At 43.4% G+C, this 15,578-nt stretch overlaps 3 protein-coding genes across 3 annotated transcripts in view; 1 reads left to right on the top strand and 2 right to left on the bottom strand.

Annotated features, from left to right (window-relative positions):
- Window positions 1–867, bottom strand: part of LOC127371017 (E3 ubiquitin-protein ligase UHRF2) — a 29,258-nt gene extending 28,391 nt beyond the window's left edge. Inside the window, exon 1 of the mRNA XM_051413568.1 lies at window positions 849–867. The gene's annotated coding sequence lies outside the window, so the exon portion shown is untranslated. The remainder of the gene's footprint in view (window positions 1–848) is intronic.
- On the top strand, window positions 655–11,164 carry LOC127371016 (uncharacterized protein KIAA2026). Its single transcript, XM_051413566.1, is given in 11 exon segments — window positions 655–1,198; window positions 1,725–2,457; window positions 2,905–3,105; window positions 3,223–4,690; window positions 4,692–4,860; window positions 5,017–5,078; window positions 5,275–5,364; window positions 5,475–5,590; window positions 5,764–5,966; window positions 6,177–8,228; window positions 8,476–11,164. Coding segments are annotated over 10 exon segments (7,065 nt in total). The 5' UTR covers window positions 655–1,198; window positions 1,725–1,735; the 3' UTR covers window positions 10,458–11,164.
- Window positions 11,165–11,192: 28 nt separating this feature from the next.
- mlana (melan-A) lies at window positions 11,193–14,363 on the bottom strand. The gene is made up of 5 exons (XM_051413570.1): window positions 14,237–14,363; window positions 12,932–13,024; window positions 12,660–12,756; window positions 12,226–12,333; window positions 11,193–11,501 (listed from the first exon to the last, which is right to left on the bottom strand). Exons 2-5 carry the CDS (start codon window positions 13,018–13,020, stop codon window positions 11,433–11,435), a joined length of 363 nt encoding a protein of 120 aa, XP_051269530.1. The 5' UTR covers window positions 13,021–13,024; window positions 14,237–14,363; the 3' UTR covers window positions 11,193–11,432.
- Between the last annotated feature and the right edge of the window lie 1,215 nt (window positions 14,364–15,578).

Consider the following 15,578-nt stretch of genomic DNA (forward strand, 5'->3'; position numbering starts at 1 on the left):
ACATCAAGCTGATGATAAATCCCATCCCTCACCCTACAGCAGTGTATACCAACATGCAGGAACCCAAACACAACATTATGGGACTCTCTTGCCCTGATAAAAGTCTGTGGGGTGTGTCAATTCTCTCAAGCAGTGTTCAAATCCTGCCTCCTGCGCTAGGATCTGACACACACTTGTCCAAAACATTGCATAATCAGAATAACCAGAAGGTGGTGGGGGGGGGGACCCAAACAAAAGGTAAGATAGAAGATACTCAGCAGTATGTTTAACATTAGTGACTAGCGACATCTAGCGGTTGAAAGGGAGCAACGTGTGCAGCTCAAGTTTACACTGTAGGCTACATGGAACAGTACCTGCTGTGTCTCCTGTGAGTAGTTGAATTACACTTTAAGCGCACACGTTTATGAATGAGAGTTCACCGTCTGATGCCACCACGTTGTGCACAGTAGCCCTTGCAGACGATGCAATTTATTGATTTATTTCGAATGACAACCGTCTTCATTTTGCTACTCCTTCAGTGACAATGGGCGACACACACACACACACACACACTACTACTATCACAGTAAGGCCAATAGCACAGTGTTGAAGTGAGTGTGTATCAGCACCAGCTCCAAAACCAGATTTTTTGGTGTGACACGCGACGGACTAGCTACGTCAGGGCAGGCTGCGCACGTTTGCATCGGGCGCACGCAGGGTGGAAGTGAAGTGGTACAGTAGTCTTCAGGCAAGCCAGACAGGGCTGTCGGTTTACTAGCTTTTTTTCCCCCCCTAGACCCTTACAGGGTTCAGGAGAAACCTGACACATTGCGCACATTTGACTCTGAAGTGAACCTAGTAATACTTACATGTCATAAAGTAGCTGCCAACTTGCAAAACCTAGCGGGTAAGCGTTGTTGGTGATAATGAACTGTTGTGCATTGTCGGACAATCAGCTACTCCGGCTAATGCTCCTTTAGCGATCTTGCTGTCACTGACATGACTCCGTGTGCCGGCGACATGCGATGTATGCACTTTTTATCAGCAGGACTTTTAATGGCTACACAATTTTCAGTATGGACAGCGAACGCAGCAACTGCAGGCCCCAGACTGGAGACAATAGCAAGCTAACCTAGCTAGCAAACTGTCGTGGCTGCTAAGCTTTGCTAAAAAGCGGTCCTGCCTGGTGCGTGTCTGGAGCCGCACTGAAAACGTCGAGGTATGTTGTTTCACCAACCGAGCTCTGCCTCTGGTCAGTTTGTTTTGGTCTTATTTTGCACGTGATCAGGAGACGGGACGTGATAAAACAATGCACTGTAGATCCCTCTATGAGCAAGCAAGAACAAACTTTGTTTACTTACTGTTAACTCGCGTTAGCTTGCTCGCTAATAAGCTAACGTTATGCTATCTAGCCATGGATCCAGGGAAAAGGAAAAGTTTGCAAAGATCAGACAGGTTGATAAAGTGAGTTCAACTGCTGGTAAGTAAACACTCCAGTGTTTCATCATGTGGCTGTAATAATGGGAACACCTGCCATGACAGGAGTCTTAGCCTAGCAGTCTGAGGTATGTTAGTAGTGATAAACATAGCATCTCCCTGATTTAATTTTTTTTTTTTTTTGGACCACGCAATATGAACGCTTAGTAAGCATTATTTATTTAGCTAAGTTTAATTTTCCCTGGCATAAAAACTATGTTGGAGTCTTGTTTGCAACATCAAAGCTCACCACCTGTTACCCTCTTCAGGTGTCTGCACCATGGAACAGGAGGATATAACAGACCAAATCACAGCAGCTTGTAGCCAACCTTTGTTCCACACCCAAGACTTGACTGTGACTGACCAAGACTCAGCAGCCCAGCAGCTCAGCTCAGACATCATGTCCTCACAATCCAAATGGGAGAGCAGCAGCACTGAAGACACCGACCTGGTTGTACCCAAGGATGGGCTCAGTAACGGCACCTGTGAAGTTGAGACTGCAGTAGCGTCTCACTGTCCTGGCGACAGTGGAGATGTTACTGCTGAGGGTGACCAAGTTGCACTTAGAAATGATGGCATGTCAGAGTTTTCCAACAGTGACCTCTCGCTGCCTGAGGTCTGCATTTCCACTAACAGCAATAGCTTTGAGGAGGATATGAACTATGAGGTCCAGCAAGCTTATAGGATATTCACTGGCTTTCTCTTAGACAAGCACAAAGGGATCACCAGCCCGTTCCTCCATCCCATCGGCCACCAGGAGGCCCAGCATGGTATTGGTGGGGTACGGGGCTGGGGTCAGGCACAGCTCAGGCAGTCGATCTGCTTGCGGAGGATGGAGGAGAAGTTTATCAATCAAGAGTATGAGACCATAACAGAGTTTGTTGCAGACTTCAGGCTAATGTTGGAGAACTGTTATCGTTACCATGGGGTGGACCACTGGATCTCCAAACAGGCTCAAAAGTTGGAAATCATGCTGGAGCAAAAGCTTACATTGCTATCCAGGTAAACACAATGTAATTACAATGTTGAACAAAGGATATTTTCTGCGTCATGTGATTATATGTTAATGTTGCTGGGCAACAAATGTTTGTCTCAAAGGTTAGCTCACATACAGAAAGTACATGCAGTTTTTGTAATATAGTAGTAGAATTACTAGATTGCCAGCTGGTAATACTACACAGCATAAATGTAGGTGTCTATGGTATATGTATTGCTATTAGTAATGGGAGAATGGAAGTTTGTGATCCCACAATCACCCTATTAATGACATTTACTCAGTTACAGCTCAGCTTTAAATAGCCATAGTACATTTAATATGCATTTTCAACAATTGTGTGGCTGTTGGATTACAGCAGTAGTGTACCTATACTGTCTGTTTACTTCTAACAATCCTGAGAGCAACTTTAATCATAATGAGTTTTTTTTTATCTCCATCTATCAACAAACAAGGACACTGCGAGAGAAGACGACCTTGGCAGTGACTTCTAAGGGACGTTTTGGTGCAGAGGAGGAACGGGGTTCAGGTGGCACCTCAACAAGGCGGAGACTTGCACCTCGCAGCTTGGCTACCATCACTGTCGGGGGGCATGAGTCTATCATGGTCCAGGCTCTACGGCTGGAAGAGCAGCAGAGGGCCAAGGACGAGAAGAGGTGAGTGAATATTTGAGAGAAAAAGATTATAAGTTGCTTTAGTAGGGTATAATATTACAAGACATTACATTTTAAGTAAATCCACCAATAATCTACATATGACTTCTGATTTTTCAGGCAACGTGAGCTTGAAAAGAAGGAAGCAGAGGAAATGTCAGCCAAAGAGGTTGAAGAGTGGGAGCAGACTTTGTTGTCACAAGCTTCCCCCCAAACTATAGACACACTTTGGGAACTCCCTGCTATAGGGCACTTCCTCTGCCTGGCACAGACTGCCCTTAACCTCCCAGAGATTGTATTCTTTGAACTGGAGCGTTGTTTGCTGATGCCCCGCTGCAGCCATCTCCTGTCCAAAATAATGTCTTCCCTACTGTCCCCACCCCAGCGGAGGGCCACTCTGCACCGCCGGCCTGCCCTGCCTTACCGCCGCTGGGAGTCTGAACTCAGGCAGCGGGTCTTGGGGTGGTATCGGGCTGTTGGTGCCTCGCATGATCAGCCAGGTAAGGCTGAGCAACTGGGACTTTGCCTCCAGTTTTTCATCATCCTTGGGGAAGTGAGTCCTTTGGAGGAGAAACCCTTCCACATGCTGCCCTTCTACCAGCGAGTATGGCTTCTGAAGGGGCTGTGTGATAATGTGTATGAGACACAGAAATATGTGCAAGATGCATTGCTGTCCCAGCCCATCCATGAATGTAGGGAATCTATTTTGGGCTATGACAGCAAGGAGAATGCTTACATACATTTCCCACATTTCTGTGGGGCAGACTTGAGGATCTACTGCCAGAGCCCTAGCACACCCCCGGCTTTCCCTTTCCCATCTGTATGGGTCAAAAGGGTTGAAATGGAGCCAGGAACAGAGGGTGAAGAGTCAGATGGAATGAAAGAAGAGGGGGTTAAAAGTGAGAGGGGGTGTTGTTTAGGCTCCGTGGACACGGAAGAGTCTGATGATTTTGGAAATGGGAGAGCAGAGACCCTTGGGGTTTTCAAAGGGGAAAATGGGGATGGTGAGGAAGATGAAAAAAGGTTTAAATCGTGGTCACTGAAGGAGGAGGAGGAGGGGTCTGAATCAGGGTCGTCTGATGGAGACTACTGTGATGACTCTAAATTGAACTTAAAAATACACACTAACTCCTCATCCCTTTCACACACTAGTCATATCGGTGGAGGTGGTGTGGAAATTAATTTGAAGGAAGAGACTGTAGAGTTTAAGCATCAATCCAAGCGACTCACATTAAAGCAGGAACAAGGCATCTCACTGGGCTCAATGCGCACCATTACAGCAGAGACAGAGGAGCCTTGTCTGAGTGTAGGGGAGCACAGCTACACAGGCCGGTCACCTGCTCGCTTAGTGAGTCAGGCCTCCCCAACCAAATCAGTGGGGCTCAAAATGGAGGGAGGAAGTCTCAGCCAGGGACACCAAAGATCTTCCTGTTTGGAATGTTGTAAAAGCAAAACTAGTAATATTAAATCTGAGGAGCACAACTGCTGCTGTGGCACTTCAGGGCTAGCAACACAGTTGTCTTCTGACAGTGCTCTAAACTCAAGTGAAGAGAGGGTGAATGACAAAATTTGGACAAAAAAAAAAAGAGAGGAAGAAAAAGCGAGCGAGGGAACAGCTGCCGAGGGTGAAAGGAGAGCTCAAGCAGCTGCAGCACATGGACAGGATGAGGCTGTCCCCAGCTGAGGCTGCCATATCTGCCGTGCGGGGAGTTTCCACAACGATCAAAAGAAAAGAGAAGAAGAAGAAACATAGAACAGGTGAGAAAAAGTTAGTATTGATGTTAGTCCTGTGGTTTCTTCTGGTATTGCTTCCAGCTCATTAGTCAGTTTGCATTCATTGCCACAATGCAGTATGGGATATTTGTTTTTTCAATTTAAAGGGAAAATGGTAATATATTTTTGTCTTGTTGGTAGGAAAAAAACTTGAATCATCAAAGAAAATTAAAGATGAATCTCCAGTTGAGCCATCGTTTAAGGTAATCAAGCTCATGCCAAAATATACCTATTTGTGTATTTTAAATGCTGTATAAATTGAGTTGTCATTTTTAAAAATAATTTTACAACAATTTCATAGTCTTAATTTAAGCCCTCCTATTCTTCTGCCCCTCTTTTTTTCTCTTATCTTTTTCTCATTAAGATTTTCTTACTTGATCTGTTATTTCTGTTCTGTAGTTGGTATGCACCAGTCTTGAGGAGTTGCGAGATCTGATCAGTAAGACAGAAGATGAGCTTGATGACCTGGAGAGCACCAAAAAGAGATTGGTAGGTTACAATCACAGTTCGGTCAAGAGGATTTACTCAAGAGGCTTCTGAACTTGATGGAGAATGTTGGTGACATGACTAAGGTTTCCTTTGCATGCTTGAACTGACAGGGTCGATGGTATTATAGGAGAGAAGCAGTAAAAGACCTCCACAGCACTCTAATTAGACTACTGAATGAGCTTTCACCCTGGGAACCCAAACTTGTGAAGGCCTTTCAAAGGAACAGGTAATACTTATTTTACATTTAAACAATAATCTGATCAAATTCTTAGTCTTGTACACTTTGAGCTCAGCTGACCAGCAAAAAGCATGACCCCAATGACAATGACAATGTTTAATAGCATCATGGCTGGATTAGAGACAAACCGGCAATCTATTATTTATTTTCTACTACATCAGGCTTCGTTTGAAAAAGGAATTTGATGACTTCAAGAAGCACCCAGAGTACAATAACTTTGTGCGCGAGGAGTGCATTTCATCATCATCATCAGATGATGATGAAGAGAGGGGTTTGGGAAAGGAGATGTGTTCACTCTCGGATCATTATAGAAGATCAGAAGAGGACCTGGAACATATGGTTCCCAGAGGTCTTTGGAGTGGAGGTAAAGTCATTAAACTAGAATTAAACATTTGAATTTTGATTACTGAAATGTAATGATAGAGACTTAAATTGTGTTTGATGAAATGACACAGTTCTGAGCTTATTTAACTGTCCCAGAGGAATTTAAATGGGTGTCACTCCTCATCTTTTGAACCTTTTTATGGCTAATTGATCAGTGCATCACTAAGAGACATCTCTATTTTGTTCTCAGCAAGTACCAGGGAGTTTGTGGCTGAGTCCGCTGGAGAAAGAATGACGACATACATACCTCCCAACCACCTAAAACACCCTCTGATCAGTACAGAGAAAGACGTCACTCTGCTGCCAAGCGTTCAGACTGGCTGCAGTAACATTACTTCTTGCACTGACTCTGGGCCACAGTCTAGATTTGAACTGATCCCATCAAATCAATCCAGGGATTCAAACTCAGCATGGCCAGCAAGGGTGCCAGCCCAGGCTTCACTGTCACCCAGACCCCCCATCCTCCATCCCACCACTGGACTACCTAAGGGCTACACGCCCATCCCCACCCTGCTGGCTAAGAGTGTGGGAAACAAAGTGACCTTAATGAAACGGCCCGCTGATTACCCAGGGTTAAACAATGTAGATAGACTGGACAAAGGGTCTTTGGTCTCCCTGCCTAGCTCTGCAGTGACTACCACAAAACTTTCAAAAGCACAAATTTCTCCCTCCGCTTCCCATAACTTACAACAAATGCAAACACAAGGACTACAGACGGAAATATTAAGACAGCAAGGAATGGACACAGTGATGGCAGCTCCTCCTAAATCACAACAGCCCAAACCCACCCAGACTGTACCAAAAAATCCGGTCCAAGTGGTGTACAAGGTATCTGAGGGGCTGGGGCACCTTGTAAGAAAAGACAGCGGCAGCCCAGTCAAGATTTCTGTTCATCCTGTCATGGACCAGAACACTGGGGAGAAGATCATGCAGCAAGTGGTGATTCTGCCTTCTAACCTTCTCATTCACAAAACTGAAGAAAAGGCATCTTCTTCACATCAACAGCAGTCTAAGGGCATTCAGGTCCCAGTTTCTAAAGTGTCCAGCCCCTTATGTATGTCCACCAATGTGCCTGGGTTCACCATTCCTGAAAACAAAATCCCTGTTCAGCAAGTGGCTCCACTAAAAGATGCCAGGACAGTGAGGACCCCTTCTCCTTCTGTTTCCCCTTGTCTGCAACAGGGGGCCATAAACACAGCAGGGTTCAAGGGGGCACAAGTCTGTAGTCCCCAAGCTAGCACAACACAAGGTATCACTCCAAACCCCTCGCCCATCACAGCTCCTTCGAGTGCAGTTTTGACTGAGCCTATTAAATCCACAGACCCCAAACAGGAGCTTAAGACTGTGTGTATCCGAGACTCCCAGTCCATCCTGGTAACGACTCGAGGAGGCAACACAGGCATTGTCAAAGTCCAGACATCCTCGGACCAGAATGTGCTTGGTTCATTGCCCACCAGTCCAGTCATCACCATCTCACCTCAGTTTAAAGCCTTCCTCGTATCCAAGACATCACCAACCCTTTCTTCTTCTGCTCCCTCTTACACACCCCCTTGCACCATACCAGCATTAACAAGTATATCAATGGCCCAACCTCAGAAGCAGGTCTCTTCAGTTTTAAAGTCCCCTTCTGCTGTCACAACTCCCATGCTCACTGCAGTCACTGGTGGCCATCCTGTTACAGGCCTTGGAAGCCAGACTTCAAGCACTACTGTTGCTTTCGGTCAATTCTCAAACACCTCAGTTGGTTCTACAGTTGCAACAAAGATTTGCCAGGTAGCACAGACAGCTTCTGCTGGTTCTAATTTTCAAACTTCATTAGTAAAAAACACTGTTGTTGTCCCATCACTGAGTAGTTCTGGTATTCCCCAAGTTCTCACACAAGCAGAGTTCATCAGCAAGACTGGTGTGAAACGGGCCAGTACAGATGAGAGGTCCCAAGTTACTAAATTCATCCTGGTTACTCCATCTTCTTCCTCATCAAATGTAGCTTTATCAAATCCCTCTTCCACAAAATCACTTCCAAGTTCAAGAGTCATGTTCATCAGCCAGCCCACAGCGACAGCATCCACCACCTCTGTGGCAAGCATTCCAAAGCCGATGATAGCAACAGGGGCTAGTGGACAGCTGCTGACCACTTCGTTATCAAGTCAGACTCTAAAGATGGGATTAAGCCCAGGCCAACCTGTTTGCGGTGTCAACTCAGAAACATTTTCCAAGGTCAAGAACATTACTCTGCCGTCAGGTGGGTTTGTTTGATTTACTTTACTGGTATTCTCATTACGTCTGCTGTGTCTTTTGGTTTATACAGTCTGTACATTTTGTACCGATTTAAAATTATTCATTTGTACTACTTCATAGTGTAGTTTGGGGAATGTGAAACAAATTTTCAATTTTAAAGTATTTAGTAGTTTGAATATTGTATTAAAGTGTAATAATCATACCCCAAATACAACCCCATCATCCCCATATTGTACTTTCTGTGTCTTCAGGGGTTCAAATCCACTTGTCAGGGAAGACGACAACCATTGGACAGACCATTGGTGCCCTGTCACGTTCTCCTTCCAAGAGCACACCAGTATCTGTCTCGGACACAGGCCGTCCAATCGCCACCACCACTGGACTGGTCCCGGTTTCTAATTCAAATACCATCTCAAGCGGTTCTGCCCAGCTTGCCTCACATGCTTCTCTGACCACCACTTCTCATCTCCAAGGTATCCCTTCCTTCCCCCAGAGCTCCCAAACATCAACGTCTACTGTTGCCAGTCTGACTGCGGGGAACATGATCAAGAAGGACCTTGGTATTCCCCCAAATACACTGTCCAGCCACTCTCCTGCTCAGTTGGCCACTACTGTGCAGAATAGCCCAGGACAAACCTCCACACCCACTCTTGTCCGTCAGTCTTCAAATATCCAAAGTGGCATTGGTGAGGAAACCACTTCCTACTTATCTTCCTCTCAGCATGCTTTCAATAAAACCCAAACACCCATCTCCTCTGCAACAACCACCAATACCCAGTTCACCACCTCTGCTGTCTGCCAGCAGAGGATAGTCATCAACACCTCTACTCCCCTTGCTGCTGGCACACAGATCCTCCTTAACAATGCACGTTTTGTAGTCCCTCCCCAGGGTTTGGGTCCAGGCAGCCACGTCCTTATCATCTCTAGCCCTGTACCACAACAAGTGCCTACTGCCAGGGCTACCAGCGCTGGAGCATCAGTACCTCCCCAAAGGGCAAGCCATGGCACTGTAGCCCATCAACCACCAGTTTTACCCCAGTCCCCAGTCAGGCTTCCTGGTGTGCCAGCCGTAAGTTGTCCTTTTGTAGCATGCACACCTGCTGTTGGTCCATCATTGCTAGCAACCACTCCCAATGTCACGCCAGTCAGACTAACAGGAACACCTGGCCTGGCCTCAACGTTTTTACCCAGTAAAACAAATGTAGTGTCTGCTCTGCCTAGGTGGCCAGCTTCGCAGGCCAATAATTTTGCATCACCTCCTGTAGGTACACCCACTGTGGTCTCATCCCTGCCAAGGGTAGGCAGTGTACCAGCCCTAGTTTCCCCAGTGGTAACCAGTGCCCCTGCCCTCGGCTCAGCACTGGCTACACTCAGGTTAGCTGCTGGTACACCCACACAGGCTGAATGTTCATCAACCATTTTGCCTGCAGTAGCACCCCCCTTGTCTGTAATGTCAGCACCTCTATCATCGTTGCCTGTTTTTCCCAGCCCTTCAGTTGCCTCACCCCTCTCCTCAGCTGTAGCTCCTGTGGTAGCAGGCACACCAGTTTTGCATTCTTCTCTTGCTGCCAACAAGATGGTTTCAGTGACAACCCCGGGCCCAGTCATACAGCCCCAGCAGACAGCAGTTGGAATTGCAGCATCCTCGACTGCTCTATCGCAGGCTTTAGTGCATATTGGACTAGACAACACATCAATTAAAAAAACGGTGCCTGCAGTCATGCAACCAGTGCTTGCTGGCACACGGACACAAGTATTGCCAACAGTGTCTGTACCACCAATTGTGAGTGCTGCATCTAGGATGCAGACACTGCCCATTGCAACGGTTACACCAATCGGAAGCACTGTCAACACTTTTGAAACAGCACCTGTGGTGACCATACCTTCATCTAGCAGCACTGTATTAATAAGTCCAGCTCAACCAATCACATCACTGAAGACAAGCAACACCACCCACCCATCTGTCCTTCTGACCAATCAAGCACTTGGAAAGCACTCTCTGCAGACCTCATCCTTGGGTATACACACCAGTGTAGCATCCAAGCTACTTATTAGTCCTGATGGCGCTGTTTTGAACACAGTTCAGTGCCAGGTCAATCCAGCAGAGCTGACTGCCTGCCCAAAGCCACTGGATGCACTGGTGGTTTCCCCCAACAGTTCCACTGGAGCACTACACACACATGATTCCTCGTCACAGCTGCCACAGGCAGACAGAAGTGCACCAATTGACTGAGACTGTGCCAGCTCTGTGAGGACTCTCAAACTATTTTCATCTGGTTAGTTTTGGCAGGGCTCATATCCATTGCTTGTAGTAATCCTGGGGTTAGTTAAAGAACTGCTTTCCAGCTGTAGTTTGACTTGTAACTTACATTTAGGATACAGTAGGTTATACCCTCTGGTTAGACCATCTTATAGGAAGACTGTATTCCCAATCAGACATACTGGAAATGTATACTGTGATGGGTTGAAAACTGTAGAGGTTGTCCTCAGATGAATGTTATTTCCTTTTTTTGTACTTAATGGCCAGTAATGACAACTGTTAAAATAAATCAGTTGACCGGGAGGGTAGATAAAATGAATTTCAACTCAAGCTTTTGTAATACTTTTCAATGCCATTAGATACTGCTTCAAGAAGTAATAATTGGGATACTATTCATTGGTACAAGTTGCTCTACTTTATTTGTCAGTTTAAACAATACAACTGTATGCAGATTCTGTCATCCTTTTTTCAACTAGTAAACTACATTTTACTTTTTAGAAATATAAATAAAACTAATAGATGAATTTGTACTACATGTTTGAGCCCATATAAAATGTTTTGAAGTCACATTTATTTATTTTTACCATATAGATTTTTCAAAAATATTTACTAGGTACATTTTCATTGAACAAATGTGGACATTACTGCATGGAAATAAACAATGCGACTGTCCCCAACAAGTGTGTTGCTGATTCCTTACGCACAGACTCTTGTGAAATCATTTTTTATTGTTTGTTGAAACAACCTACAGTATATACATTTAATTGTCCATTTGGATAATTTTACAAAGTGAGGGATACAATACTTGGACCTGTTGGTATATTTAGCTACAAAGCATATTGACATACATCAGATTATATATCATAAAACAACAGATGAAGTAAAGCGTTTGTTTTTCGGTATTTTCCTTCCTTTTTCAGACATCCGTCCATGTTCTATGGAAGTCCTTTAGGGGGAATAGGGAGGGGGCAGTGGCCCTGAGGATATCTTTTCATAGGCTGGAGGAGCATTAGGAACCTGGAGAAGAGTGAAAGAGTAAACACATACAAATGAAACGGCTGAACATTTTCCCACACTGGTAATTATTTTGTCACTCAACCTCTATTATTATACAGGATTAAATATTCAAACATCTATTTTTACAGCTATATCATTATATACAGAAGCTCAATTTTACGTGCATGGAATTCAGCATCATATCTGGAAAATCTAGGCATGCGTGGTGGGTTTAAACAATCTTGGTTTTGGTGACTCAACAGTTAGAATTCTGGTAAATGGTGCCATAAAAAATAATGGGAATTGTTCAAAGAAAGTGTACTTTTGTAACTTCATTTCATGAGAGGGTGCTGATCTGAGCCTCCTCCCTTGATTTTCCCACACATGGATAAACATACCTCCCTTGGGAATGATTTTAAAAATTTAAACCAACCCCTAGTCTGGTGACACCATAATCTCTCCTTCAGGCATCCATTGCATCAGGTTCACGTGTTCAACACTGTGTTCAGAACCCTGAGGCTTTGTACTAAACAAGCACCCTCTGTCATGGACTTCTTGTCCAGAGTTTAAGTCTGCCCTCTAGTTAACTGTTGATTGGTGATGTATTTTTTAAATAGACCAGCTGCGTCGAGCTGTTGAATTTTTATGGTATCAATCTTTTTGCTGACAAATAATTGATTTAGGGACCGGGAGATACGATAGAAGGTCAGTAAAGTCAGTCATGGGGTAACTGCCTGTCCCTCACCGCAGGTCGGAAGCTGCCAAAGTCAGTTAGAGCCATCTTATTTTCTGATGAAGGTCCCGCCTCTGAGTACTGGCCTCCCGTGAAACCGGCTGACCCCGATCTAGGGTTCTGTAGGAGTGAAAGATGTATTAGGAATAGTGGGAAAACAGCAAGAATTAAGTGATAAATTGTGGAAAAAAACAGAAGCAGAAACAAGAGATAAACAAAGAGGAACATAGATCTTTGAAAGATGTTGTAAATCAGATTAGGACACAAATTTTCATTTGCACACAAATATGTAACATTACATCAATTGATTGACTCGTCAAATTAAGCTTTGGAATTTTTCTTTGCTTTTCCTTCCTTGCTTTTATTAGTCAGGAAAAAAAAGAGATAAACCCTTACTCTAAGTATGAAATGTGAATACTTCATTAAAGGAAGTATGATGCTCTCACCCTGATTATTTTGTAGCCACTCCTCTTCTTGAAGTACCAGCATCCCATGATGAGAAGAGCTGCCAGGATGACCACCAGCAGAACTATACCCACTGCCCTGTAGATCACAACACAATTCACAAAGAGACATATTTAAGGCTTAATCTATTACTCTGCTATATCTGTTTTATAGTATTCACCATAATATGGCGACAGTATTCATATCACAGTGCAAAAAGCTGCTTTAACCAAAGTGCTGATCCCTGATTTCAAAATAAAATAGACACACATACTCCTCAGCTCTGACATATCCTCGTCTGCTGTTGGCAAAATAAATGTTGAAGTCTCCACGAGGCATCCCGTCTGTATGATTACACAGCATCCAGCTGAAAGTCAACAGAAAACCACTTCATAAACTGAGCAATGTACAACATTTTTTATTTTATAGGCTAAAAAAAGTAGATAATGGCCTGGATAATAATTAAAACTAGACAATCATGTCAGATTTCAAACCAGTCTTAACTGTGCCTTTGTCAAGAACATTATCCCCACACCATGGATGGAGATGCATAGTTATCAGCAACCAAAGGCAGCACATAGTCAGTGTTGACACACTTAACCACCATGAAGCTGTGCACTGTTACACTGATTTGTTGTCCCTTTAGAATTATGTAGTTCCTCATAACTCATTAAGATAAATAAAAGATAAAGAAAGTTGAAATATTATGAAAATGTATCATATTTACATTTTTTCCCCACAACATTAAAGGGTTTCATGTAAAAACTTAAGCTATTCTTACTGGAAATTGATTATTTTTGACTGCTTTCTCCACCCCACTGCTCTTCAACGCTTCAACAGGAACATTTGGTTAACATTTTGTTCAGATAGACCACTGTTGACGCTTTTTAGTGGCACGAAACAGTTACAAGCTGCTGGGATTTGAACCATTTGCGCATTCCGATAAAGTTAAATTCATTCTGTTCATTAAAATAAAATTGTATTGGCCATTTAATGGATCAGTGCCCTCACTGCTCAGAGCTTATAGTGCCCTGCTGCGTTTTCATCCTCTCTTTCTCTCTCTCTCTCTCTCTCTCTCTCTCTCGCACCTGGCATTGACTGATGCTCACTCGCCCAGTGCTGACACACCAATCCTGTAACTGAACAGTGCTTTAAAATGTAATATTTATGTTAGCTAATAAGAAAAATGCACAACCATGTTTAATATTAGTCGTAGGTTCATTCAAGATGTAAAATCTGCAGTTTAAGTACAAAGATTGCAAATCAACAAGTTGTACAGACGGTAAACCAATCGGAACATAATCTTATCGATTAGTAGATCTGCTCTTGTGCCATTGATATCCTGATAGGTGACAGCATCACCTGTTTAAGTAGCAGTAAAGTATCAACAGGCAGTCTACAGCACCTATTTGTCCTTTCTGATCAGGTGAACTGGCTATTTGAAATCCATCCATCTGGTAATGTTAATCAATTACAATGAGCTACTCTTTGCACAGTGCAACATATTCTACAGCATGCCTATGATACATGGCTACCTCTGCTAGAAATAATTAATAAGATAAACAAACCATCATCTTACCAAATTGGATAATTAGATTGCAGGGAACAGTTCCTCTGGTTGGGATGCCTTCTCAAAAAGACTGGCTCCTCGGAGCTCTGTTATTTCACTGCTCAGTGTGCTGGAGAGCAGAGAGGGGCAGAAAACCCTCATGACCGTCACGGGTTAGAGGCTCATGGTTAAACCCATTGAAGCAGAGTAATTACCGTGAAACCCCGCGGTCCTGAACGCAACATTATTATCCACTCGTGAAACTACAGGCGTCAGCTGCTAGCTTTTCATATGAAAATGTGTGTGTGTGTGTGTGTGTGTGTGGGAGGGGGGTCTTGTTTGTCACAAATATCCTAATCCAGTACAGTAGTTTTATAGGCCTGCTAACACCTTCAGCACATTAATAATAAATATAGGGGGAAATAAAGTTAACGCCTCATTCAATAGCATATTATTTGTGCTTTGGAAACATTAAAGTTGTATCATAAAATACCATAAATCTGAATACTATCCTTATCAAGTACTGCCACAGGTAAAAAAGCTAAAGGCCCACCAATATTTGAGTTTTTCTTTTCTGAAAGACTGAGAAAAAGTCCAAAATCATGGATTGTGGGATTCTTCTATAGTCTATTACCTTTTGTCTGCAAACAATCAGAATCAGAATCAGAAATAGTTCTTAAAAAAAAAAAACACTTCCCAAAAATAAAGGGGTGAAACACACCACAAAGTGATAAATCACTTTGTTCTGCTAGAAAATAATGATGTACATATAACCCTAGTGTGAAGAACCACTCAGACTTACCATCTTTATAATATTTTACTTTGAGACAAATAATGAATACGTTTAGAAGGTACATTGTATAAAATGATTGCTTTACATGATTCTGATCATTGCCTCATCCTACTGCCAAGCCTTGAGTCTACTGTCATATTATAACAGGGAAAATTTGTGCTATTTTTATATGTGAAACCAGAAGTTAATGATTCAACAAAATGAACATTTCTGTGTCACATTTAACCACAGTCACCACCCTTGGAAAATAAGAGCAAAGCCTCTCAGGAACATGGCTTTTCATGGCTGTTAAAAGTGTGTTCAATGTACTCATGAGGGGCTTTTGTCGTCCATCTGCTGCAATGTGAACACACTTTATAAAGCTGTTTTGAAAATAGAAAAACACAAAAGTATGCTTGTATGGTATCACCAGTTAACAAACTACACACCATACATATAGGTTTCAGTTTGGTGGCGTCCATTGAAGCTTGCTGTGAAGTAAAAAGTTTGGCAAATGTGTTTTTAACTTGTGAATGACACAAAATAATTAAGTTTAACACCTCATTTCAGTGACAGAAGGGATACCCAGATGACATTTAT

The sequence above is a fragment of the Dicentrarchus labrax genome, unplaced genomic scaffold (assembly GCF_905237075.1).
Source record: "Dicentrarchus labrax unplaced genomic scaffold, dlabrax2021, whole genome shotgun sequence".
Taxonomy (NCBI): domain Eukaryota; kingdom Metazoa; phylum Chordata; class Actinopteri; family Moronidae; genus Dicentrarchus; species Dicentrarchus labrax.

What these genes read in the sequence shown, in the direction of transcription:
- mlana (XM_051413570.1), bottom strand. Translation starts at nt 13,020, where the DNA reads ATGCTGTGTAATCATACAGACGGGATGCCTCGTGGAGACTTCAACATT. An exon ending in GGATATGTCAGAGCTGAGGA is followed by an intron (nt 12,757 to 12,931) that starts GTATGTGTGTCT and finishes TGTGATCTACAG; the next exon opens with GGCAGTGGGTATAGTTCTGC. An exon ending in TTGGCAGCTTCCGACCTGCG is followed by an intron (nt 11,502 to 12,225) that starts GTGAGGGACAGG and finishes ACTCTTCTCCAG; the next exon opens with GTTCCTAATGCTCCTCCAGC.